We start from the raw sequence: 27,800 nt of genomic DNA on the forward strand, positions 1-27,800 counted from the left end.
CCCCTCACTTCGTCGCTACCGGCGAACGTACAGAAAGCGGAAGCTGCTGCTCCCCCCCCCCCTCCACGGGCGGGTGGATGGAACGTCCCGCCCGCAGCTGTCCCACCGCTCCCCACGCGGGAGGGGGGTGGACGGGCAGCGCGGCGTTGGGGCAGACGCGGCGCTCCGCGCTGGAAGACCTACCCCCGCCTCTCCCCGGCGTTGGTTTCGCCCGCCCGCCATGGCGGGTGAGGGCAGGGCTTGCCGGAGAGCGGCCTCTCCCTCCAGGCTCGCAGAGCGCCGTCTCTCCCATCCTCCCGCCGAGAGGACGTGGCGGGAGCGCTCGGCGCTGCCGCGCTGAAACAGCGCTCGATCTGGAGCAGGTCCCTGCCAGGGGCTGACACTGCGGGATGCCAGGAGTAAAGATGGCGGCGCGGGGCGCCGTGCGCCTGCGGCGCGGCGCCGGGTGAGGCGGTGCGCATGCGCGGTGCCGGCGCGGGGCTGGCGGGGCCCGTTACCGGCCCCGCTCCCGCTCCCGGCGGGGCCGCGATGGCGAAGCGCCTGAGGAGCAGCGAGGTGTGCGCCGACTGCAGCGCGCAGGGTGAGCACCGCGCCGGGCCCGGCGGCACCGCCCCTCCGAGCGCCGGGGGTGTCACCGCCCCCGTGAGGGGCCGCGATGGGATGGGTGGGAAGGGACCTCCGAGCTAATTCCGTCCCACTCCCTGCCACGGGCTGGGACACTTTCCTCGGAGCAGGTCGTTCCCAGCCCCGTCCTGCCTGGCCCTGGGCGCTCCAGGGGTGGGATAAATTCCGTGTTGGAGCGCCCGGGGGGCTGAAGGGGCAGAGCCCCGGGAACGTCCTGTGGTTACCCGGCTGGGCAGGGGGAGATCTGGGGCTCCCCGGCTCGGCAGGGATGAGGGCTGAGCGAAGTACCCCTCGCAGACACGGCTGACAGGTTGGGAGTGTGTCGCTGGGAGGGACGGGCTGTCCTGGGGAGCTGGAGAGGTGGGAGCCGGGCAGGGTTTGGGGACATTCCGCCCTTCCCGTGTTCCAGGGTCAGGGGGGGTTAAGCTGAGCCTTGTCCCACGGCCGGGGCTGGGTGTTGGTGTCCCAGACTGCCAAGGAAAGTGGTGCCGAGGGCTCTGACAGACGCGGGTCGGACAGGCTCAGAGCAGCGTCTGCTGTGTGTTGACACGTCTCTCACTGCAGATTGGTTTGGAGCTTATGGAGACAGATCTTGTCTTTAGAAAGGCAGTTCCATCTCCTGACCATCTGTAGTTCTGCTGCTCTTACATCTAAAACTGTCCTGGTTGATTTTTTTGTTTTTTATCAGGTTGTCTTTCCTTCTCTGTAGTTTTTGCTGTTTGTGTTCTGAGCTGGTTCTTCCAATATAATTAATTAATTATGTATGTACTGAAATTAATTAAAACACTATAATATAGGTAACGTTTGAACAGCCAGAAGAACAGATGTGGGAGAGGGAAGAACATCTTGTATTAAATGTGACTTATGTTTAAAAAAAAAAGAATAGTAAAAATTTCCCAGTCTTCTTACAGAAGAAATTCTCCCTTGTGAGTGGGATGAGGCTGTGGCACAGGTTGCCCGGAGAAGCTGTGGCTGCCCTATCCCTGGAAGGGTCCAAGGCCAGGTTGGAGGAGGCCTGGAGCAACCTAGGATAGTGGAAGGTGTCCCTGCCCATGGCAGGGTGTGGGACTGGATGAGCTTTCAGGTCCCTTCCAGCCCAAACTAGTCTGGGATTCTGTGACTCTACTTGTATCTTCACAGAATTCTGTTTTTGCAGTAAATAGATCTGACATCTCTCACGCAAGTACTTGTCCCTATCACACAAGGGAGCCTATCTATGCTTTTAAACATCAGGGTGTTTTGACTCAGATAAAGCTCTGGGATTGTTTGTCTTCCTTAAGCTGGTCAGGGTATCAGAATCACTGTTGGGATAATCCTGTAACCCATCCCTTTATTGTGTCGTGACATTACAGCATTGTCTGGTATTTATTTATTTATTACAAATCTGCTGTCTGATCCATAGATGTAAAGAAACCTTAATTTAATCCTTTCTTAAATAAAATAAATCAAACTCTTCCTTTCCCTAAAGCAGAGGGGTTTGTCGGGGGGTTGGCTGTGTCAGGACAGCCTGGGGGCTGCACCAGGTCGGGTGTGCCTGACACCTGCATTAATGAGTGCTTCCCCTGGGACTTCCTCAATACTCCCTTTGTTTCTGTGGCAGAATGTGGAGAGGCTTCTGTTACACGAGCTGATCTTACCGGAGCCCTTCTGGTGCACTTCCTATCCCAGGCAGGAGTTCACTCTCAGACCCACGGCTGGGCTTGTCATCTCACGCTTCCTGTTTTGAATCACCCTGCAGGTTCCTGAAAGTGCTTGGCCCTGGCTCTGCAGCCTCTCCCCTCTTGTCTTCTGTATCAAAACCAGTGTGGGCAACAGGACCAGGGCAGGGATTGTCTCTCTGTGCTGGGCACTGCTGAGGCACCGCGAGTGCTGTGTCTGGTTCTGGCCCCTCACGGCAGGAGAGGCATTGAGGGGCTGGAAGGGAACAGAGCTGGGGAACGGTCTGGAACGCCAGGAGTGGCTAAGGGAGCTGGGGGGGCTCAACCTGGAGAAAAGGAGGCTCAGAGGGGACCTTCTGGCTCTCTGCATCTCCCTGACAGGAGGGTGGAGCCAGGGGGGGTCGGGCTCTGCTCCCAGGGAACAAGGGACAGAATGAGAGGAAACGGCCTCAAGCTGTGCTAGCAGAGGTTCAGGTTGGACATCAGGAGGAATTTCTTCATGGAAGGGGTGGTCAGGCATTAGAAGGGGCTGCCCAGGGAAGTGGTGGAGTCCCCATCCCTGGAGGTGTCCAAGGAACGACTGGACATGGCACTCAGTGCTCTGGGCTGGGGGACAAGGTGGGGATCAGTCACAGACTCGATGGTCTGGGAGGTCTTTTCCAACCTAAATGATTCTAGGATTCTGTGTATTTTGGTACTGGCTTAAGCATATCCTGATCAAGTCCATAACTGGATCTCTCTTAAAAATGACTCAAATAATTTCCAGCACAGATGCTTCATTCTGTTAAATTTAAACCCAAAATATCCATTTTACCATAAACTGAGAGCACTTTCTGCTTCTTCAGCCTCCCTAATACCACATTCCTTCTCCCTTTCCCATCCCCATCTGTTCTTTGGAACAAGTAAATGGTGCTAAGCCAGGTATGGATTGACGTGAGGGGCCACAGATGCAGAAAACAGGCTGCAGTGCTTCACTTCCCCCTGCTTTTTGATCAGTGCTCTCCCCTGTGCACGGCATCAAATCCATCCTGCTCTGTGTCCTTTGGGCTCCTGGAACCTTTGCAGGAGCAAAGAGCCTTCTCTTGGCCCAGTGTGCTCAGCTGCTCAGTTTCCCTGCTGAATCCATCTGTTGTCTTTCCTTTTGTTTTCCTTTTACTGCATTTATTTGCATCCCACCGTCCCCATTTCCAGCAGTGCCCTTTTTTGAGGGACTTTACCTAAACACAAACCCTTTCAGCGATGCGATTTCTCTTAGGTACAATGTGCAAGCTGAAATTACAAGCAAAGCCTTGGCTTTTATTCTTCAGCAGAGTTTTTAAACCCCTTTTTCTGCTACGAAATGACCAAATAAACAGTGGCTGATTTTATCGGGGTGAGCTGCTGTTGTTTGGAGCCAGTTGATTTGGGTATTGGGGTGGATGTAAAGAAAACCCCTAATGCTGACTGTTGGTTGTGCAGTGAGTGATGCTCAGGAGCAGCCTGGGAGCAGTGACAGGAACAGGAAAGGGAAGGATCCCGAAGGATGTGATCTGTGTGTGATGAGCTGGGCTCTAACGAGAAGGGACCAGGCTCATTAATCTGGAAGGCTGCCTCAGTTTGTGTCCTTGGGTTACAACAGATACCTCTCACTTCCTTGCCATTTTTTTCCTTCTTGGAAGTGAAAGCTGTTAAAGTAATGGAATGATTTAACAAGGAGGTTGTATGCATGTTATTAATTTGTTTTTTTAAATTAAGTTAGGGTTTCCCTTAAAACATCTTCTTTAATTGGACTCTGGGCTGTGATGGTTATCGTGGGTGAATAGACTCCCATCCCTTGTGGCCCAGGGTCCAAACAGGTTTGCCTGCATTGCCTTCAGCACAGACAACATCAGCTCTGCTCAGAAACCACAGCTGTGATCAGATCTCATGTTCAAGGATTCAGCCAGTTTGTTGCATGGGTCAGAGAAGCCTTTTCCCTGATGCACCATTGCTCAGATGTGTTCTGACAGCACTCAGAAGGCCTCTCATCAGATACCAGACTCACGTTGTACTCGGCCTGAGACTCATCTCTGCATTTGAAATTAAGATCTTTCCAAAATAAAAGAGAATTCCTTGATTTCCTTTTTTGTTCTCCTGCGATGTGCTAGGTCAAGAGCTCTGTCTGGCTGCTCAGTTCCTGCAGGGTTCTGGCACGTTGAGTTTCACGTGTCACTGACAGAAATTGGAGTTTCTTCTGGAGGCTGAGCTCTGAGCAGCCGAGGGACCTGTTTGGTGTCCTGTTGGGCATTTATTGTTTCAACCTGATGTACCATTCCTACTCGATTTTATGCTTTCTGATGTTTGAAGCTCCATAATTGCTCATATATATTATTTACTACTTCACCTCCCATCAGTTGTCTTTCTGTGTTGCTTGTAAGATGATTCAGTTTGGATCTAATGAGAGATAAAGTTATTTTGCTTGACATTTTTGGATATTACTGAGCCTTTGACTTGACATGTATGTACTTTTTTTTTTTTTAATTATGACAGTCTTGAGTGTTTTTATTATTTAAAGTAGAAGTTGAAAGAACATTGCAATAATATAGAAGTGAAGACTGAGTAGTCAGGGAAAAAGCCTGACTGCTGTTCCCACTTTGTGTGTATGGACTGGGTGTTTTTAATAAAAAAAACAATAAAGATTTTTGTGGCAGGTTTGGAGTTTTTTCCCAAAAATAAACCAACTGGAGTTCTTCCAAAGAATAGGTAGGTGCTGTTGTTAGGAATGTGGGACTCCATGAAATACCAAGTAAAGCACTTCAAGGCGGTGATAAATTCGGTGTCCTGTTATGCTTGGAAAGGAAACTATTTTCATAGGAAGAACTGCAAGCAGTGGGGTTTTCCCCAAGTTTCCACAGTGGGTCTCCTTGCTATCCTGGGAATCCCACATCCCCCAGGAGAGCAAGGGCTGGTGTTTCCCATTTTCCCAGCACCCAGAACTCCTGGCTGTAGGGTTTACAGGCTCACAGAGTGGCTAAGCAGGGAAGAAGGCAGAGCTCCTTGTTTTGGAGTCTGTGTTTGAAATATAAGGTCATGTTGCCTCCTGTGTTGTAATTAATGGGTTCTTTTCCAGATCCTTGCTGGGCATCCATAAACAGGGGGATTCTGATCTGTGACGAGTGCTGCAGTGTCCACCGGAGCCTGGGCCGCCACATCTCCCAAGTGAGGCACCTCAAACACACGCCGTGGCCTCCAACACTGCTGCAGGTAGGAAGGAAAGCTGTCTTCCTTGGTTAAAACTGGATGTATTAAATTTTTTTATATCATTAAACTGTTGTTTGAGAGGGGCTGGTCCTCTTAATCTTTCATTTTCTAAGTTAGTCTCCTCTCGTTTCTCTTGTTTTCTATGATGGACCACTAATACCAGACCGCTGAAATCAGAATTGTCTCTGCCTTTTTGATCTGATACCTTTGCTTTGGAAGGTCACCTCAGTTTTCTTTCACACTTCTGCAACAGATCTGCATCAGCCTAAATTTTCAATGTATAGCAAGATTTTCTTTTCAGTAGAACTGCTGTTGGGAAGAGAAGGGAATTTTAAGGAGCTTCTTACTACATTCCACATCATAACCTCCTCAGCACGTGCCCAGTTCTGATATCCCAGTAGGTTCTGGATGCTGGCACACAGAATGGGGATCTGTTGGCTTGATGTCTGCTTGGAAATAATTACAGATATTTGATTAGTGCAGCCAGCAGCACAGTGTCAATGCCTGTGTGTGTATCCTGGGTTTCAGATGGTTGAAACGCTGTACAACAATGGTGCTAATTCCATCTGGGAACACTCTCTGCTGGACCCTGCCTCTGTCATGAGTGGACGGCGCAAGGCCAGCCCGCAGGACAAAGTGCAGTAAGTGGGAAATGGCAGAATTATTATTTTATAGAACTGTAATTATTTTATTCAGCAGTGACAGAGCAGCAAGGAATCCATGGGAACCTGTGTGTGTTTTGTTGCTGGAGGAGAACAAGACTAAATTAGTTATTGGTGCACCCATTATTATTTTTTCTTTACTTTTCAAGGATTAATTTTTAAAAATTTATTGCAAAAATTCATTGCTTGAATTCCCTGAACTGTTGTCTCCTGACTTCTCACTTTAAATAGTGAATAGCCTTTGAATCAAAAGACTTAATTCTCATGCCACGTGCTTCAGTTATCTGAATGCTGCCAAGAAAACTGAGTTTGGCTGATGAATTAAGCAAAAATTGGGAGATTTCTGTCACTGATTATGGTGCTTCATTTTAAAATGTAAATAACTGCATATAGTAAATATAGATCTGTAGTCGGCATAATTTCTTTTAAGAAATACACACCACATGCTGTGGTCTGCAGATAGTTTGATATTAGTAACAGAAGTTTGCTCTGCATAGTCAGACAATCAGCACTGGGTTGTTTTTTAATGAAAATATTTTTCCACGTCTGACTTTGCCACTGGCAAAGATCTGATTCCATCTTCGCTTGTGAATTTTCCTTTTTTTCTAGAGCATCTATATCACTGTGAAAGCACTAATATTTCTTTCCTTTCCTTTCTGTTGCCTGGATTTCTGTTTGCAGTCCCAACAAAGCCGAGTTCATTAGAGCTAAGTATCAGATGTTAGCATTTGTGCATCGCCTGCCGTGCCGGGAGGACGACAGTGTCACTGCCAAAGACCTCAGCAAGGTGAGGGGGCACCTGCAGGGACAGCACAGCAAACCTGACTCACTTCAGTTAGCTGCTTTTGATTCAGCTACTGCAGTTTTTCTGCACTGTTACATAAATAAACAGAGTTTAGCTTCACCCTGAAGCCACTTTTTTTTGGTAATATGTATGGATACTGGAAGTGATGGTTGAGAGGCATTAATTTAGGTTAATTGGAGAAGAACTCTTGCACACCACTTTCTGAAAGGATTGCTGAAAAGCAAATGGTGATTCACAGTTGTTGCTGTTGTATTAAATATAATCCTGCTTCTTTTCCAGCAACTCCATTCCAGTGTGAGGACAGGGAACCTGGAGACCTGTTTGCGGCTGCTTTCCTTAGGAGCTCAAGCCAACTTCTTTCATCCTGTAGGAACACTTTTTTCATTGTTTTGTTAAACAATCAATTATAGCTCGATCTTCTGCTCAGGCCTGTTGATTAAGTAGATATTTTCCTTCATCCCTTGTAGGAGAAAGGAAACACCCCTCTCCATGTTGCCGCTAAGGCGGGACAGACTCTACAGGCAGAACTGTTAACGGTTTATGGTGCTGATCCTGGCACACAAGATTCCAATGGGAAAACTCCAGTTGACTATGCAAGGTAGAAGCTCTGACATACATTACCTGATGTTCATAAATCATGTGAGGAACCTGCTTAGATACATTTCTGTCCTGAAAATAATCTGAATGTTAAATGCTAATTATACTTTTTCTAGAAAGAGTGGATGCATAAAGAGTATAAATAGGCATTTTCATCATTTCATAGCTCGTGTTCTGGGTGCTTGAGACAGTTGTGATCCCAATGACACAGGCTGTGCTGTGCCAGGCTAGCAGCTCTCAGAAAAGGGATCTGAGGAGAAGAGTGTCTGCAAGCTCAGCCAGCTGAGTAGGCTCCAGGGGTGTGGAGTAACTCAGGAATTGCTGTGGGAAAGGGCTGAACTGCACAGATGGGTTGGGGCGCACAGGGTGGAACCAGGTTGTGGGTCTGTGCTGGGTTGTTCTAAATCAATTTCTGTGACCATTTTTAATTCTGTGTGTCTCAATGACTGACTGATGTCCCCTCTGTGTGTGACCCAGACAAGGGGGGCACCACGAGCTGGCAGAGCGGCTGGTGGAGATCCAGTACGAGCTCACAGACAGGTTGGCTTTTTATCTCTGTGGCAGGAAACCAGGTAAGCACAAGAAACTGCACTCTGAGGTCTGTCTGTTTAGTTACAGGACAGTTCAGACTGTGGTATGTGATGTTTGTGTCAGTGTTAATGCACTTTTTATATCCATTTCAGATATTCTAGTATTTATATTCTGTATAAATTATACAGGGAGAACCAAAGAAAGTATAAGATGCAAGATTAGTGATGATGCATTTAAAATTCAGATAAAACTGTAGGGTTTTAAATATACCTAGATTAAAAATTAAGCTCCTTTCTCTTTTGCCACATATGCATGTTCTATATATAAGCTGTAGAAACTCTTCCAAGCTGTTTCTTGCAATTGAAATGCAAAAGCAGGGGAGTGTTAATTAAGTAGGTTCCTTCTGAACACAAGCACACTTACAAGTTTTTAGCCATTAGCTACCATAAAGTCACCTATTTTAGAACTTAATATTCTTTTTTAATATGATTTTAATACAGTTAATAAGCTTTAAATGGAATCTTTGATAATACCAGGAAATTGTGGTAGGAGTCTTCTTTTAAGACTTGCTAACTCTGTGTAATTGGAAATTGAGTAATTGCATGCAAAATAAATTATTCTGTGTTTGCCTTTTCCTTATATTCTTGAAAATTATAGACCAGTACCAACCTATTAAAATGCAATTTGTTTTCAACTCTAGAGCACAAAAACGGGCAGCACTTTGTTATACCTCAGATGGCAGACAGGTAAGTTGCTGATTCCATGGAATGTTTGAAAACATCAAAATAAAAAAAACCCTAATGATTACATTTAATTTTCTTTCTGAAACACCTTTTAAGCCTGTTGCCATTCCAACTTTTTATGTGTGCCTTTATTAATCTTGGAAGCTTTTTTTTCTAGAAAGAATATTTTCATATAAACAAAATCAGAAAATTATGGAAGTTTGCTGTGTTTGTTAAAATGCAGGGGGAAGGTGAGACAATTCTATTAAGGAAACACACATGGGAATTCCTAAGAAACAGATTGTGTAATAATTTAAGGAACAATTGAGGTGGTTTCCTGATTTTTTAAAATAATACTTACAAGAAAGCTGTGTTTTGCTCTGAAAATATCTTATACTTTTGATCATCTGAGTGTTTTTAAGTTTTGGTTGTGAATCAATGAAATAATATTTGTACCAAACATATCAAGTATTAATTACAAGTCCCTGTTTCTCTTTTCTTGCTGTGCAATTGGAAATAAGACGGCTGTAAGTAAACTACTGTCCAACCTACTGCTTGCAAAATTTCTATGAAGAGCTTTAATAAAATTAAAATTATATGGGTAAAAAATTGTGGGTATCCATATTCCAAAGGAATTTTGGGATTATTTTTATTTTTAAATTTAAGATTGTTGTGTTTGAAAGCTTCTGAATACGCTAATTGTGATATTGTATTAGTAACATCAGTGTGTTAAAAGTGATACTAAAAATACTAAAATATTAAGGGGTTTCAAATAGAAGTGACATTTTAATCCCTGAGTTATTGGAATGTATAATTTGTGTTTAAGCCATGACATGCTGTAGATGTAATGATCACATCTTGTTTTCATAGCAGTCTGGATGTATCAGAACTGGCAAAAGCAGCCAAGAAGAAGCTTCAGTCTGTAAGTAAAACTCCTTTTCTAGACATGGCAAACTCCTCACTTCATCTTTCAGGCTTCCTAACACAAGGATCTCTTGAATCACCCACTGCAGGAACAGCTGGAAACAAAAATATTTTGTGGGCCTTTGCTGTTCAGTTAATCCCAAATCTGCAGTGGTGTTTGGTACCTCATTCCCACAGTGGCTCTGCTTCACCCAAACACACGAGGTCTTTTTGTGGTCAGATAGGAGAGAAAAATCCATTAACCAGTAAAGAAGTGTAGAACAGAATTGTTGTCTTTGTAACCAGAAACTGGGTGATCATCCAAGTCTGCTCCATGGATTTACCTCACTGGGCAGGCTGAGAAAGGAGCATTTCTATAAATTATGTAGGCTGAAGAAAAGAGAGCAGAGTTGTGCTCTTACATTTTCTCTGTTACAGAGATCTTATTGGGTTTAATTTATTTTCAAGCTGTAATTATTCTCTTCCACCCTCAGCTAAGCAACCACTTATTTGAAGAACTTGCCATGGATGTGTATGATGAAGTTGACAGGAGGGAAACAGATGCAGGTGAGTGAGGTTTTCTGGAATGAAATAAGATAAATCCGAATTGTTACATTACAAAAAAGATGCTAATCCAGCCACATGTTCTGTTGAAATGCTTCTGTATTCAGTAATTACTGCTGATGGGAGTTTCTTTGTCTTGCATTGTGTGAAGGGGATGTTAATTCAAAAAATGCTGTGTTTTTCACAGAGTAGGGAACCCTCTGGGGAAAAAGCCTTCCTTTGAATTGATTGTGTTTGTGTTTGAAATTGTCTTTTATTCTTTGACAAGAAACACTGTCGAATAGTACAGGAAGGTTATTCCCTGTTTTTGTTTTTTTCCCTCTGGAGCAGTTTGGCTTGCAACTCAGAATCACAGCACACTTGTGACAGAGACCACGGTGGTCCCTTTTCTTCCCGTAAATCCTGAATATTCCTCAACCAGGAATCAGGTATGAAATCTTCTTAATGCTGAAAAATAGTCTAATAGGCCAGGTAATTTAATAGGCCTAAGGAATCTTGCTTTACTATATTTCATTACTGTAGAAGAGTTACATCTACTTGGAAAGAGGTTAAAATAATTTACATTTCCCTTTTAAGTCACACTTTTTGCAATAAATGTAATTGAATAGTCGACTCACTCTGAGTGTATAGTCTTAGTTTTTCTGGGAACTCTGCTGTTCATCTAACACAGGATGTACTTTTATTTTCCCTGCATTATTCTGTAATTTAGGGAAGACAGAAACTGGCTCGATTTAATGCCCATGAGTTTGCTACACTGGTCATAGATATTTTAAGTGATGCCAAACGAAGACAACAGGGGAATCCTCTCACTGGTTCCAAAGGTGAGTGAGCTTCTGTTGTCAGCTCCTCTGAAGGCAGTTCCTCAGTAGTTCAGTCATTCCCAGAACCCTTTCAGCAGTGCTGTGTCAATGGAGAGAGAGAGGGATTGTTTTTATAAATGGAAACTAACTCGTGGATATCAGGCTACTGACAACAGGCAGTAGGCCACCAAAATAATGCCCAAATACGGAAGATTAGTCTGTTAAACTTGGTATTTGTAACAAGAATCAAGGGGGATATGTGCAATTTGGGAACATTCTTTTGGGATGGTTGTGATTTTTATAATAATCTGATAATATTTTCTGGAATACTCCTGAACAGTGCAAGAGTGACACTTGACTGGCATCTGGGATAATGGCAGGGGTTTAGATGTTGGAATTTCTGGCTGCTCCCTACATGCAGGATGTGGCTGTAATTTAGATCTTATTGCTAATTCACCTAACAAAAATGTTTATTTTCTGTATTTCTTGAGCATGACAGATAGCAAAGATCACAAATAGTTGTGTTAACAACAAGGCAGAGCCACAGTTCTAGCCATGATGGCATGAAATAACATTGGAGCACTAGTTCTCCCTCTGGAGAGAAAACACAAAAAAAATCTTTTCTAACTTTTAATTTTTCCCTGTATTTTTCATTTGAATGCTGGCATCCATTTGTCCAGGGTAGTCTGTTGGGTTTTTTTAATATGTGTGAATTTCATTGAGCTGTTAAAGTGTGATTCTCATCACTTATTTTAACTTGACTAAACACTTAGAAGAAATGAAAAGGCAAAACCATCAAACTAGTTTTGGACAATGGTAATTCATACCTGCTAGGTGGATCTAAATTAATGTTTTAAAAGTGTGCACTTCCATTTCTTCTCCAAGCTCCCTTGTATGTTTTTTAATGTGTTGATCTGCAGAAAATGTGGAACTGATACTCAAATCAATCAGCAATCAGCACAGCAGTGAGAGTCAGGATAACGACCAGCCTGATTATGACAGTGTTGCTTCAGATGAGGACACAGATCTGGAAACAAATGCAGCTAAATCAAACAGACAGAAGGTAGGCTTGAAGTAGTGATACACACCCTGAATGTTATTCATAAAGGGAATCCTTCCCCTTGTGAAGGGATTTAACTTGCATAAATGATCAGAAAATGGATTTTAAAATTAATTTTCAAATTGATTTTGTAATCATGCCTCACTCTATGAATTTTCTAATAAGATTAAGTGTTGTGACTTGAGGAATTTTTACTGTAAAAAAAAATGCATCTCTAGAAAAGTAATGTGTATATCTGGAGATAAGATAGAGACCTAATTGCACAGATGAAATAATTGCATGTACCAAAACATCCTCAATTAGTGATTCCATGATATTTCATGAAGGTACTGCTTCCTACTGAAGAAATATTTACAGCAGACCAATGTGAACACCTGGTTTAAACCATTCCTGAAAATAATGCAGAGTGGTTGAAAAAGGGGCAGTAGGTCTATTAATTCTACTTCATTTTCCCCTGATGATATGCACACTGGATGTTTAGCAGTCTATCTTTTATGACTTTCCAATTCTTCATTGCATATTTTAAAAAATCCTTATGAAAACAGTATTTTGTCACTGAAATGCTGAAACAAATGTTTTTAGAGAAGCTAAGAGTTGATTGACAGCAGATTTCTTTTATAGTGGGCTAAAATGATGCTAATTAATGGATCTTATTAATTTAACTTAAATTGAACTGTGATTCTTTTGAAGTAAATACATGAAAAGCTGTAGAAATGTCATTGTTTTGTTTCCTTCTTTCTCAATGGTTTAAGTATTTTTCTGTTCCTGTTCCTAGAGCCTGGATTCAGACTTGTCAGATGGACCAGTGACAGCCCAGGAATATATGCAAGTTAAAAATGCTTTGGTGGCTTCTGAGGTGAAGATTCAGCAGTTAATGAAAGTGAACATCAACCTGAGTGATGAGCTGAGGATCATGCAGAAAAAGGTAACAGGCACAACTCTGTAACCCCTCAGCTCTTGGGGTGTCTGAAGTTATTAGAATAAAACTGCTGGAGCTGAGGATGCAATAACCCAATATTGGGATAGTGAGAAAACTCATTTTAAAGAGCTGCTCTGGGGTCAGATATGACACTATAAATATTTATGTGCAACACATGCTTTGAATGTTGTTTTTTCTGGAGCTGATGCTGATCTGACCCAACAAATCATGATGATGATTTGACTTATGTCAAAACTTTGACATAAGTTTTCCAAGTAACAAGACAGTTTTTGCAAGTGTTGTGTGTTTTTATTGTCTTTAAACAACGAGGAAGTAAGTGCCATCTATATAATGTACTTCTGACTTTCCCAGTAAATATGTTGGCGGGTTTTTCCTGTTATTAAGCCTAACTGGAATGAAGAGAAATTAAAATCCAACCTAGTTTGGCTGTACAGAATAGTCTGCAATGTGACAATACAGTATAAAGTTCTTGTATACCAGGAGGCCAAGATTTATTTGTTTGCCTGTATTTGAATCCATGGGAAATAGCACCTATAGGACATAGTGATAAACTCAATTCCTGCCTTAAACCTGCACTGTGGGTTTGTCTGGACAAAGGTAAAGTAGAGGTGTCTCATTTACAGCACAAGTTACTATGTCTAGATGGTCTGATACAAAGAGAAAACTGAGCATTTATGCTAAAATCCTGAATTAAAAGCTAAAAAATCTGAGTTTGGAAGCCAGGCCTCTAATTCCTTATATAAACAAATCAAGAATTTGTTGTGTGCTTTGCAAATAGAGGCTTTTGTGGGGTTAAGGAGAATTTATATCTGTACTGAGTTCAGTCTGCTGCCTGCCATGGTAGCTAGAAAGGACTGGGTGCTTCCTCAGATTAATCCCTTTAATTAGTGTTTAAAATCCTATTTTCCAAATAATTAAAATCCTGCAAGAGTGACATGTAGAGAAAGTTTTTCAGGCTGTACTTGTGCAGGTGAACCTGCTGTTCTGGGCAGATGTTGATGCTTTGGAGGGTGGTGAGACTGTTCAGCTCTTTGTACCTGAGGCCAAGCTAATTCAGCAGGTTGGAATATCCTTGTTTGTTAAGGGCCAACATTCTCTTCTGTTGCGTTCAGATCTGCTGGGATGGTGAATACTGGGGGATCTCACGGTGTTTCCTTGGTCTTTTAACAGCTTGTACTGGTTGAGCATTTCTCTTGCATCAACTGAATTAACTTTCCACTTATACTGAGTTTCTTTAAACAGATATAGTGTATTTAGGGTAAAAAAAAAGTCTTCAGAGCCTATAAATTAATGAGGCTTTAGTATATTTATGTGGTGTAGAAGGAGGGAAATCATTGCTGTGCTGCAGTGTTCTTTACTGAATCTTTTCTTTCTGATGTGTTAATATAGCAAACTTACTCCAAGTAACTCCACCAAATAAAACAGAATTGGTGCATTTTTACTATCAGTCAAGTAATAATCAAAAGCTTTAAAATGCTTTCTTCCTGGCTTCTTAGAAAGCAGTAGCTGATGCTTAATTTTCATAAGCTAAATTTTCTCCTTGCTTTGCAAAGCAAGCTCGAGTTCCTTTGTGCTGCCTCTGGTGTCTGTGCTGCAGTTCTGGCATTGTCACATTTCATGGGCCTTATGTTAAAGTCTGCTAAATTCTTGTATTGGCTGCTGAAATGGATCACTTTGCTTGGAAAACTGTTGTATTGTCAATCCTTTCCCTCACAACCTCATTATATCCCACAATTCCTGTGCCAGTACGGAAAGAATGGATCATGTGTTTTGAACTACAGCACCCAGAGTTAAGATCTAAATTAGCTTGCAGTGCTGGAAATCAGCACCTAAATATTTCCACATCTGGAACACAGATGTTTCTGTGCTTATACCAAGCAAGTCAAGTAGATTTTGAAAAAGAAATGAACCCCCAGCCACCAGTAACTGGATTTGGTATTAAAGCTGACAAGCGTGTATTGCATGGGCAGTTTGCTCTTGGCACTTGCTGTTAGGAAACAAACACTGCTAAACATTTCTTTCAGCTTCAAACGCTACAGAGTGAAAATACCAACCTCAGAAGACAGGCCACAACCAATATCTATCAGGTCCAAAGTGGTTCTGAGTACCCAGACCCCACCACCAATTCCTCCTTAAAGCGGCGCCCGTCGGCCCGGGGCAGCAGGCCCATGTCCATGTACGAGACTGGCTCGGGGCAGAAGCCCTACCTGCCCATGGGGGAGGTCACCTACCCAGAGGAAAACAGCCCAAGGCTGCAGCCCTTCCCTCCACACGTGAGTAAAACTGCTGCTGCTTCTGCATTTCTTCTCATGTTCAGCTTTCCTGGCTCTTCCAGCTCTGCTCGTTCACCGACGCTGCTCAGCTCTGCCTCAGAGAGGAAAAAACCAGAGGGAATAAGAACTGTGAGAATTGTTCATGTTTGCTGTATTAACATGTCTGCAGGAGCCTGATGGTTTGAAAAGTAGAAGCTATAGCAGTTCTGGAACATGTAAACTGGAACTTTTGGCTTCTGCTCAGCTGTTTTTTTTAACCACAATATATATGCCAAATATCAAAATGCGACTATTTGAAAATGAAGAAGGAGGGAAAGTAGTATTCGAAGAAGGCAGGTAAAATTCATGGATTTGTTCAGATATACAGACAGGTGCCAATTTGTGGAACTTCAGAACCACCTTGAAAAAGTAAAATTTAAGCTGAGTTTTCCTCAGACCACCAGTTTCTTTCTCTGAGTTTGCAGCTGGAGGCTGGAGATGGTTTAGATCTGTCAGTCAGATTCTTCTGGTTTAGTATTTTCCTGTGTGATGTGCAAATAGTGGAGAGGGAGTTCCCTGTTACTAAAAAAATTTTGTACTGAGGTGTTCACACTTTGCATAAGTGACCCAGCACACACCAGTGCATTTAATTAATGACTGCATTGAATTAACTAGTACAGTTAATTTTTTGTTGTTATCTTTTTAGGTTTCCCCATGGGCAGAAACCCCGGACAGTATTTTTTTGACACATATTTAAAATTTGTGGATTTGTTACAGCATCTTTCCCTGTTGTTAGCACTGTCTTGTATTTCTTTCCAGTTGAATGATTAAGACCTTTAAAATATATTTTGAAGTTATGGCATGAGGGAGGGCAAACGTTCCATGCACATTCCAAAAAGACAATTGAATGCACCAGGGAATCAGTGCAGAAATTTGTCTGCTGGGTTTTTCCCCGCCTCCAGTTAATTAATTTAAACTATGACATTTAGATCATTTTGAATTATATTGGCATGTTGATACAAAGGCAGTTCTGGCAGCAAGAAATGTCAAAATTCATTCATGTGTGATAGTGTTAGCAAAACATGACAGTGCCCTGTATAGGTCCTTTGGTCACTTGGTTCGAACATTGATTTGTTATGTGGAGTTAGTTAATTTGGCATTGTGGTGAATATATTTTGTTCTCTGTGGAATTTGGCACCTCTGGAGTGTCAATATTAGGGTGACATCAATTGTATTTTGAAAGAATTAAGTCCACTCAGGCTGAGCCGAACTCTCAAAATCATTCTTGCTTTGTCATCTCCATGATTTTAAGAATGTTCCTTTATTTAAGTTAAGAGTTTATTTGTGTTTTGTTTGTGGTTTTTCCCGAGTGTTTTTCTCTTTCCCATTTTTAGATCGGGAGGAGTGCGTTTGTGACCTCCTCTTCATCTCTACCTTCCTTCCCCTCCACGCTTTCCTGGTCAAGGGATGAGAGCACACGAAGGGTTAAGTACCTTCCCACCTTTCCCCTGGAGGAGGTGACATCTCCCCAGAGCCAGATGCCTCTCTCTTCCCCCTCTCTCGCTGCCTGGCCTTCTGCATGGAGCAGAACTCATCCCTTCATTCCTTCTGCCACACACTGTGGGCACTTGCCTCTCTCTAACTTCACAATCTCTGGCATTTAACACCACACACAGTTCTCAGATCACTTGTTCAGCTGCACAACACCAGAAGACAAGTTGGTTGCTGCTTGGACAGTGATTTTCCAGGCGCTCACTGATATTTCTAAGCCAATGTACAACTCTCCCTGCTGACTAAAAGCACTGCATGAGGCCTGGCTTCAAAGCTGCTTTTCCTGGGGGCTGCACTTTGCACCAATCCAGATGGGCCTGACTGACTGTTTGTCTTATGGATAACAAGTTTGGGGGTTTAGATGTTGAATGGCCATACTCTGACCTCTCCCTGCCAGGACACAGAACCTCCTTTTTAATTTCTTCTTCTCCCCATTTTATTTTGGCTGTACAGTGTTTGAACATATCAGAGCAGAAAATATTAGATTTGCAAGTAGGGATGGATGATAAAAATTTCAATCAAATATCCTACTTGGTCAAAAGGAAATCTGGATTTGGCTCCAGATGATAGCAGTGCTGTGTGGCACTAGAAGCTTACAGAGGGTTTGTTTTGTTTTTATTCTATGCTGATTCTATATTAGTGATTCCATAGTATCCTATTCTTTGTGATTCATTGTTGTGGTTTGTTTTTCTGAGCATATAGTAGAGCTTTGCACTATTTGTATTGATGTCTCTACATCTGGGAGAGGGGAAAGGTTAGACCCTACATGTGATAGTTTCTTATCTTCAAAACGTGTCACTTTTACAGTTGAGCTTTACCAACTGTTCTCTAAGGAGTGTTCAAAAAATGCTGGGTTTTTTCCTTCTGTGCAGAGTAACTTTAAAGGGTCCATACTCCAGGTACTTCAGTGAGAATTGCTGGGTTTAACATTGGATGAGTGTTTAACAAACCTACTGGATCTCAGCCAATGAAAACCAGTTCCTAGTCACATTTTTGCTCTGTTCTTGAGGTAGAAGTATTATTTTGTAAGCAGATTCCTAAGTGTATGGATCAGGGATGCAGGTTGGAGGTGTCCCTTGCAGTCTAACACTTGAGATTCCCTCCTCATGACTTCAGGGTTTCTGGAGAGCCCCAAGGCTAGTTGTTCAGCAGGGTCTGTGGAGGACCCTGAGCTGCTGATCTCTGTGCAGAGTGACACTGGTGTGACATGTTTGCAAATGGACAAGCTGTAGTGGGAACTTCTGATGGGCTGTGCAGTTTTTAAAAGACTACAGTAGGTGGATGTGTGGTGATCCTGGGGCCTGGCTGCAGATTTGGCCTCCAAGCTCATTTTGGTATTCCATTCTTCATTCCACCTTCTCTCTGGGATCAGCCTCCCACTTTGCAATGGGCCTACAGTGCTCTGTCCAGTGTCCAGTCTCTGCTTCCCTGCATCCCTCCTTCCCTCATTTCAACTTCTACTTTGGAATTTGCCCTGCTCCCCTTTTGACACCGTTCTTCCATGGCCATCTGTTCTGATGGTTGGGCCTCTGACCCTTGTTGCATCCTGTGCTCTGCTCTGGGCCACATCTCTCACTTATTTGACCTCCCAGCCTTGTATCAGTATCAAGCCTTCAGTGGCCTCAACTCCTCACATTTTGGCTCCCCACACCATTTTGGGCTTTAGTCTGCAATGGGCCTTATCTGTTCTTGTGTCAGCCTCCAAACTGTAATGGGCTCCAAGTCTCCTCCATTCTGTGCCCTTTGATTTTCCACCCACAGTTTGTCCTCCAGCCATCATCTGTCTCCTGTCTTTATTTTGACTTTCCCATTGCCACATCTTAACCCTCATTTTGGTCTTCCATTTTGCAGTGGGCTTCCCAGGGACAGCCTCTGCTCTGGTGTCAGACCCCGGTGCTTGATTTGGCCTCTCCTCTGTCATGGCCTCCTTCACTTGGTTCAGCCTCACGCCCTGTGTGGGGCTTCAGTTCTTGTTTCACCCTCCCACGCCGGGTTTGATTTCCACTCTGTGTTCAGCCTCCCACGTGGGCTCTGCTCTGCCGTGGGCCTCCTGCTCTTGGTCTGGCCTCTTTCTCCCTGGGGTTCTGCCCCTCTCCAGTGGGCTCATGCTCACTGTTCAAGCTCCTGTTTCATGGTCCTGCCCTCTCCATTCGGCCTCTCCTCCTGATGGGATTCTCCCTGTGTGCCCTCAGGGCAGTTTCAGTGGCAGGGGAAGGAGCTGTGTCTGTCTGTCTGTCCTGCCTCGCTGGGTGCCTGGCGCTCAGGCTGGTGGGGCTGTGCTGTGCTGGCAGTGCCCAGGGCCTCAGGTACAAGCTGCAGCAGGAGCCTGGCATGGGGTGAGGGGGCACAGCAGGCTCTGGGGACAGCAGCTGGTGCAGGAGCTGTTGTGCTCAGAGCAAGCCCACATACATGGGAACAGCACTGGGCACAGCCCAGGGCTGCTCTTCCCTGCACAGGCTGAAATCAGTCTGTGTTCCTTGCAGGCCTCGAAGCTGGAGAAGCAGAGCAGCGTGTCCGAGAGTGACTACGACAACCCCACCACCCCTGTGGAGCTGGAGGAGCCAGGGTAGGTGCTGTGACACTGGGCTGACACCCAGCTCCATGTGTGCCCCCAGCCAGGCGTGTCCCCAGGCTGACCCCTGCCTCGTTCCCCTGCAGGTCGGGCAGGAAGGGCCGGCAGAGGAGCATTGTCTGGCAGGGGGAGGGATCCATCCCTGAGGACACAGACCCAGCCCCCAGCTCCAGTTTGCCCAGTACAGAAGATGTGATTCGGAAGACTGAGCAGATCACCAAGAACATTCAGGAGCTGCTACGAGCGGCACAGGAGAACAAGCATGACAGGTAAGGGGTGAGTGCTGGAAGAGCTCTGCAGTTGGTGAGAAACAAGGAAAATTCTTCTGGTGTTTTCACCTGTAGTACACAGGAAGGTGAAAAGTACAGCCGCTCCATTTCACACCTATAAAATGTGTAGGTCTGGTGTTTCCTGGTGTCCTAGTCCCTGCACCACAGGGTGAGTGGAAACCAGTGACAGCCCCCTTGTGAGTGGATTCTGGCTGCAGTTCTGGTTGTCCTGCCCTGCCCTGGCTGCTGCCCTTAACTTGTGCAGTTCTGCTGCAAAACAAGTGTTGGTTTAGATAAAAATCAAATGTGTTACAAAGAACTTGCTGCAAGTTTCTCTGGGATCTTCACACTTCCGTGTCCGTAGGTAAGGACACCTCACACAAATTTGATAGTTACACCAGGGCTTGTTTTAGGAGAAAATTACAAAGGAGGGAGAAATTGCCTTTCTTCTGAGGTGTTAGTACAGATAATGTACCAACAAAAAGTATTTTGAACTGTTGGGTTTAGGCACAGCTGAGTAAGCGGGGCACTGACTCAGCACGTCAGCTTGCAGCAGCTTCAGCTCCCTCAGGGAACTTCTGGTCCACCTGAACAATTAATATCCAGCATAGATATGAGTGAGTAAAAGTGATACTGCCCTTGCTGATCATCAGGTGGTGCTCCCACATAGCTCTTCTAGAAGGCTGTAAATAAGAATTACATATTCCCAGGTGTTAATGCATTTTAGGGCTGGAACACTTTGGTCTCCAGGAAGTCAGACCCTGCAGGCGGGCGGGTCCTGCTCTGCTCCAGCCCCTGTGCCCTCTGTGAGGAGCAGCAGTGGTTTGGATTGAGCCCTCACTTCCTGCCTCGCTCAGAGAAGTGCACAACAATGGGGCCACTTTGGTTCTGTGTTTTTTCCTCCTTGTACTTTTCTATTTTTAGAAGGGCCAGGGTGGACTCTCCCCCTGACGCTGAATGGTGAGTTCTAATGTGCTTGTGCTGAGCTCAGTGCCCTTGGCCAGAACCTTTTCCACTGCAATCCCTTATTACTTGTTTCTCACAGAGAAGCAACAGTAAGAGAAGCTTTAAACGAGTTTAGTTTATGTGTATATCACAGTTTACAGTATTTGAATTTTTAAAAAATCATTGAAAGAAACAGTAGAACACACCTGGCTTTCACTGTTAAACTGATCAGATGTTTAAACAACCTGTTACGTTTATTTTTGTTTTCTTGTACCACGTGTGGAGTGGGGTGTTTGCCTGTACTTAGATGAGTGTCATCTTGCAAAACACTGAACTATGAAGCTGCTGATCTTTATTTTACTATTCCCTGGCGTCCTTAACACAGGGGAATGCTTCCTTACCAAAATGAGTTACTGGGGATGTAATAATACATCCTCCAAGCTGGTGGTGGGAACACTGTAGGGAAAAATCATGTGCTGTGTAGATAATTGGAGAGTAAAAAAATGATGCAAGAATATCATCTACTAATGAAACACATTCTTCCTTTCTTTCCTCGCTCTCTCCCACCCCTTTTCCCATGCTCTGAGCAGACCCTTGGAGCGTGCGGGCACACTCCAGCTCAGACACAGCCTCGGCTGCTCCGGCACACGGCTCCCCTGGGCTGAGAGAGCTCCCCTGCAGCCTCTGACCATGCAGCAGCCCAGCCCTGCCTCTTGGTACTCTGGCCTCTGTCCCTGCCTCCCAGGCACAGTGTCCTTTCTCTTTCTCTCTGCTGCCTCTTTCTCTCCCACTCCGTCTGCACAGGGGTCATGGAGGGCGATGCATGAAATGCTCTGGGTGATCAGGGACCTGCAGACCTGGGACAGCACCTGCAGTGGCAGCTCCCAGTGTTGATTTGGTGGGGAACAGAATCACAGCCTGAACTGGAGCTGGCTCTGGTATAAATGATTCTCCTGTCTCTGTTCTGTTTGTTGTCCTTTGAGGTAAATTAAATTACAACAACTTGGCTGGAACTGGATGATCATAGAACTATAGAATCACAGAATGCTTGGGGTTGGGAGGGACCTAGAGACCATCACATTCCAGCCCCTGCCATGGGCAAGGACACCTTCCACTATCCCAGGTTTCTCCAAGCCCCCTCCAACCTGGCCTTGGACACTTCCAGGGATGGGGCAGCCACAGCTTCTCTGGGCAACCTGTGCCAGTCCCTCACCACTGTCACAGGGAACAATTTCTTCCTTTAGGAATAAATCTTTGAGGTTTTATGTTCCCTTCCAACCCAAACGGTTCTGTGATTTTATGAACTAACAGCACAACATGTGGTTGGTGCTTCTGTGCACCATTGCAAAAGAAGCAGGAGTTTCACATCCCCACCACGGAACATTCACACCTGATAGCTGAGTGTTTGTGCATCTGGGGGTCAGATGAGATCATTTGTATCTCAAATCAGTGAAAAAATGTGTTTATATAGGATCTTCCAACCCGACCAAAATGCTGTTTATAAGTGCCTCAAATAAAGGTGAAGTTTAAGTGAGACGCTCTTTAGAAGAACTTCTCAGGTTCAAACCCCAGCTGACAAATGTCAGGATTAGAGGAGGAGATGAACACAAGTTACTGGTAATGATGGATTCTTTTTCCAAGCTGTCACTACTTGAATATCTTCCTGATGTCTCACTGCAATGTGTGTAAACCCAACACACGTGTCAGAGTATTTCATGAGCTCACAGTGAGTGTTTAGGTGATAAACTAAAGCCATTTCTCCAGGACACTGCAGCTGACCTAGAGAACATACTATAAAACACATCATTAACCTGGGTCTTTCATTCAGGTTACTCTGAGGGCTTTCTCTGCCTTGTTAGCAAAAGGTTTAATCAGCAAATTTCCCTTTCATGAGGTGGGGTGCTGGTCAATGTGGCTGGTCAGGGAGCAGATTAATCATTAACTCAGCAGCAGAATGGGAATGATGGTGAACTTGAAAGACCTCTCTCCGCTTTTAGTTTGGAAGAACTCATGTGATTTCAGACACATGGAAATACTCCTTTTACAGCAATTTTCCTGCATTGCCGAAATGACCCCAGTGTGTTGCTTCTCTCTCAGTGCATTTGCAAGTGACTGATTTTTGCACCTTTGGTGTTGCAAGATGACTGAATAAATAACAACTGGGGAGTGGGTTTTGGGGCTCTTTTTGCTTGAAAGGGCACTGACCTACCATAACCTACAAATGCTGAATAGTTTTCTTGAATGCTCTTACGTAGTGATTTTTGAGATTCTCATGTTTAAGACTGAATCATGTGAACTGTCTTATGCTAAAACTGAGTCTTTGAAGCATAAAAACGAGTCTTTTGAAATTAGACTTGTGACAGAGCACACTAACACTTCACTATTTACCATAAGTTTCACAGCAGTTTATGGTAAATAGTTTTAAGATCTATTTTGAACAGACCAAATTTCATTTGGTGTATAAATCAGAAGGAAAATCTGTGAGGACTAATGGAACCTGTCTTTGCTTTATGAGCTAAGTCACCAGAATTACAAAATATTTAGCCTTAAACTTACATGTGGTGAAAGCAGTTGGTAGTTTGGGGATGCATGTGTGTGCAAACTGCTGTGTGAGAATTGTGTGTTGTTTGTTTACTGTGTATTAGTTAATCTAAGAAGGCATCTTGGTGTTCTGAAATTGCCTTCATGTGATGTTTTACCTTTAGTTAAACTTCACCCAAAAAGTCAGGTTGGAATTCCATATGGGAAGTTGGGCACAGCCCATCTCAGTAGGGGTCTGGCCTTTCCATTTGGAAAATGAGAAAGGGAAAATACCTGCATGGTACTGCATTCCTGGCTTCACCTGGTCATGAAAACAGGAGTGGAAATAAACTTACTCAGGTCACACATACAAAGTGATTTTTATTTTTTCTATCTGCTTTTTTGTCAAGACTGCAAAAAAATTTGCCTTTTTTTTCCCCCAAAGCACCACTGTATCACCAGATTTTGTTTAAATATTTGCAAGCTGCAGAATCTCACTGACTGCCTGACTGACATGATCGGTTTGGTTGGGCACAGTGTCCTGCACACAGCAGTAATCCACCAAACAGTGAGCTGAGCTACTCTCTGTACACTTTGGAGATGAATTCCAGTATCTAAACTGTTGGGCAGGGGGGTGGGTTTAAGAAATGTGAGTATGAATTAATGTGCAGTTAATGAACTGTTGCAGCAAGTCCAGAGGAGGCCATGAGGTGGGTAAGAGGACTGGAGCACCTTCCCTATGGAGACAGGCTGGTAGAGTTGGGGCTGTTCAGCCTGGAGAAGGGAGGGTTGTGTGGAGATCTCAGAGCACCTTCCAGTGTCTGAAGGGGCTCCAGGAGAACTGGAGAGGGACTGTTCGTCAGGAACTGCAGTGACAGGACAAGGGGGAATGGGTTCAGACTGACAGAGGGGAAATTTAGGTGAGATATACAGAGGAAATTCTTCCCTGTGAGGGTGGTGAGACCCTGGCACAGGTTGCCCAGAGAAGCTGTGGCTGCCCCATCCCTGGAAGTGTTCAAGGTCAGGTTGGACAGGGCTTGGAGCAATGTGATCTAGTGGAAGATGTCCCTGCCCATGACAGGGGGTGGGACTGGATGGGCTTTCAGGTCCTTTCCAACCCAAACCAGTCTGTGATTCTGTAATATTCAGACACATTTCCATAATTACATACAAATGGAGACTTTCCTGACAACAGTTGGTATAACAGGTGTGAAGAGTTATTGCCTCAAACCCACTCTGAAGAACGATGAAAATTTAAGAAGTAATTTTCCACTGTTTGTTAAGTTCTTGCTTTTTCTGGAGTTACATAGTTGTTTTTAAAGTAATAGCCACTGACTAGTGAACTGGAAGAGGAAGGAGAGTCTCTGCATAATGAATAACCCAGTGCATCTTTTTGCAGCTATATACCGTGCTCCGAGAGAATACATGTGGCAGTAACAGAAATGGCAGCTCTGTTCCCAAAAGTAAGTACCTGCCAGCATCAGAGTGGTTTTGGCCTCATTCCCCATGTGTAGATTTCCCTTCATAATAAAAACCAAAAGCCAGAGGAAGGGAGAAATTATGAGGTGTTTTACACGTTGCACCTCTGCATTTATTAACATGGCAACTGGGAAGGGCTAAAGTGTGAATCCAGGCCTCTAATTGTACTCTTGAACTTAAAATTTTTAAGAATTGCACGTAGTTCCTCCAAAACTGGAGGCTACTTGGGTCTAGCTTGAGGCATTGTGTGGTTATATGGGAATTTCACTAGACTCATCACCCCCTTTTCCATCTGAGTGCTGGTGCCTGGATTTCTTACTTGCAGGCATGTTTAGATCTGTTACCCATCCACCAGAGTGATCTGTTTGTTCACAGCATGTTTAGGGAGAGACATCTCCATGACTGAGTTCTTGTGAACTTACTTACCTTTCTAAACTTACCTTACTACCTAAACTTACCTACCTTTCTAAAACTGCCAGCAAAGATCTAAGGCTGTTGTACCCGTCTGCACTGATCGTCCTGGACACGCCATCCCCTCCTGCCAGCCAGGACATGGGCTGGGAGCAGGAAACAGGCACCAGAAAATGTGTATGAGTAACTTCCTACGGGAGAGTGAAGCAGCATTCCCTGTGCACTGCCTGGCAGGGGCTTGAAATCTCCCTGAGATGAGAGAGGAGAAATCGCGTCTCCTGCCGCGCGGAGAGGCCTGTGCAGAAGGACAGGGCCTGGCAGCAGATGTCCCCCATCAAAGAGCCCTTGTGAGCACTCCCAGCTGCTGAAAAGGGTTTGTTGTTCTGCCTAGTTCAGCTTCTGCTTTCCCTCCCCAGAAGCCCAAGTCGGAGCTGGTGAGGACGTCCTTGCGCCTGCTGACCTCCAGTGCCTACCGGCTGCAGTCGGAGTGCAGGAAGGCCCTTCCCGTGGAGAGCAGCCCCAGCACGGACATCCAGCTGGTCACACAGCAGGTCATCCAGTGCGCCTACGACATCGCCAAGGCTGCCAAGCAGCTCGTCACCATCACAACCAAAGAGAACAACAACTGAGTCACTCGGGGCTTCTTAGGCTTGTTTTTTAAAAGGTTGGATTTCGACACCTAGGTGTGGGACTATTCGAATTTTTACGAGGAAAAACTTAAAGGGGCAAGAAACTTTTTTTTTTTTTTTTTAAACTCAGTATTATTTTTGCATGTTTTCTAACAATCTTATGATTAATTTAACCCACTGCCTTATTTTGTGCCTGTGTTGCCAGTGTAGTTATGGATAATAGCATGTTGCAAATAGCTGTCGAGCCAATACCACGTCCCAGTGCTGTCTCGAGCTCTTGTAGATGTTTCCTTGGGGCCACATTCTGCTTTCAGATCCTGCTTGTGGGACTCCTCTGGAACCACCTGCACGGATGGGAGGGCAGTGTCTGCCTCGCTCCGTCCATCCTGGAGCCTCACCTGCCAGGATCCCTCTGGATGAGGCTCCGAAGGCTCCGGGACCCTCACTGCCAACCAGCAGGAAGGAGGTTTGTCATCCTGGTAACGGGGTACAAGCCGAATATTCTCTCTTCCCATATCAACTGTTGTGCAATATGTTTTTAGTCTGCTAAACCAATAGTAGTTGTGGGCATCCAAGCTTGTTACGTGTAACTCTACAAGGTCTTTGTCACTTTATCTGTTTTGGAAGGAATTTGAAACTTAATAGTTATTTCTTTTAGTTGTCACTATGCCATTAATATATATGTTTGATGTTACTTTTAGGGCATTAGTGGTTAAAATATTATCCTTTGTTTCTGAGTTAGTAATTCTTTCTTAAGTTTCCTACAGAATTTTCCTGTCATCTTCAAGGCACCGTCTTGTTTGCAGCAGCCTTGCTCAGTAACTCCACATCCAATTTCACTTAAGGTTTCTGTGCTAATTAACAAAAAAAGGAAGTTAGAAGAGTGCCAGTGCAAAAGCAGCTGTGTCTGCCATGGTATATAACCTCTGTACCTCAACATATCCAAATGTGAAAATATTTCTTATATCTCCGAAGTTTTTTATGCAAATCCTTCAAAATTTGACAACTTACTGAGTAACCCCTGCCAGGCTGTCTAGCCCAAGGGTGGGTGGGTCCCCAGTAGCCTCGTGTGCTCCAGGTTTCTTCATTCCTAACAGTTCACAAAATTGTGTCAGTCCATAATTTTAAAAATGAGACATTTTGGGAATCTGAATTTCAGGTGGGAGAGGAAATCACTAATTTTTGCTCTGCCTGTGTCCCATTTGTGTTGTTACTGCCCAGGAGCTGCAGCAGGGGTTGGTTCCTTTTTAAATTATGGTGTGTTTGCATGGATATCCAAACACAAGTGCCATAACACTGCTGGATTCCTGATGCTGTAACTGGCTTCCAGAGTCTGAGGGAGGAAGGAATGGAGAGAGGAGATGACAACTCAGTAAATTAATGTTCTTCACTGTGGGGTTTTATTTCCTTTCTGCCCTTCTGGCTCCCAGAAGCATCTGTAGCCTGATGGGAACACAGGCAGGCTGAGATTAGAACTGCAAAAGACCTTTTTGAAACCTCCTTCAAAATCATGCTCCTGGCAATTAAATAGTGAGAATCTTCTAGGAACTTAAATTGGAATCACTGAAAGGCAGCAGCTGGTCTTTTTCAGTGTCTCAGGACACTTCTGTGTGCTGTTCTTTAACATATCTTACCTGCTTTCCAAAGCAGGGTGGCACTGAGTTATGGTGTTATTTATCTCTTATTTAAACCTGCCTTTGATCCAAACCCAAGGGACACTTTGGTAACTGCCAGCCCTTGCTCCAGCTATGCTGAAATCAGAGGGGTTCAAACCCAGCAGGGGGAACCCACGAGCAGCAAGTTCATTAACCCTCCCATCACACAGCACTGCAGTCACAAAGTTTATAGCACCTGAAACAACAAAGGTGGTTTTTTTTCTTTTATTACTAGATCTCCTCTTGTTCCCCTGTAAACAAACTTGCTCTTCCTTTACAAAATGCTGCAGAGGAAAGGAAAAGCTTTTTTGCCTTTTTTAAATCCTTGTATTTATCAGTGTCATTCTGTCTGTACAATATTTTGACCTAATCTTTTGTTTACAGTATTACTATAAAATGCTAAAACCCTTTCGGTGTGTGAAATAATTTGGG

General features: G+C 44.3%; 1 protein-coding gene across 7 annotated transcripts; it reads left to right on the plus strand.

Annotated features, from left to right (window-relative positions):
• Nucleotides 1–447: 447 nt before the first annotated feature.
• Nucleotides 448–27,778, plus strand: GIT2 (GIT ArfGAP 2). Of its 7 annotated transcripts, none has more exons than XM_051785562.1 (21): nucleotides 448–580; nucleotides 5,371–5,504; nucleotides 6,030–6,142; nucleotides 6,845–6,950; nucleotides 7,248–7,334; nucleotides 7,436–7,566; nucleotides 8,043–8,137; nucleotides 8,797–8,842; nucleotides 9,689–9,740; nucleotides 10,216–10,288; nucleotides 10,616–10,713; nucleotides 10,995–11,106; nucleotides 12,006–12,148; nucleotides 12,921–13,070; nucleotides 15,110–15,358; nucleotides 16,732–16,821; nucleotides 19,372–19,454; nucleotides 19,547–19,729; nucleotides 21,265–21,390; nucleotides 24,594–24,657; nucleotides 25,501–27,778. In XM_051785562.1, the coding sequence occupies exons 1-21, from the start codon at nucleotides 460–462 to the stop codon at nucleotides 25,711–25,713; spliced, it is 2,469 nt and encodes an 822-aa protein (XP_051641522.1). In that variant the 5' UTR covers nucleotides 448–459; the 3' UTR covers nucleotides 25,714–27,778. The 7 variants fall into 7 exon arrangements, with proteins under 7 accessions (XP_051641522.1, XP_051641517.1, XP_051641516.1 ...); XM_051785557.1 differs by lacking the exon at nucleotides 21,265–21,390 and having other exon boundaries at nucleotides 25,501–25,748; nucleotides 26,028–27,778; XM_051785556.1 differs by lacking the exon at nucleotides 21,265–21,390.
• The last annotated feature ends 22 nt before the right edge of the window (nucleotides 27,779–27,800 follow it).

Source organism: Manacus candei, unplaced genomic scaffold, assembly GCF_025592945.1.
Source record: "Manacus candei isolate 608988 ecotype Guabito, Panama unplaced genomic scaffold, ASM2559294v1 h1tg000020l, whole genome shotgun sequence".
Classification (NCBI taxonomy): domain Eukaryota; kingdom Metazoa; phylum Chordata; class Aves; order Passeriformes; family Pipridae; genus Manacus; species Manacus candei.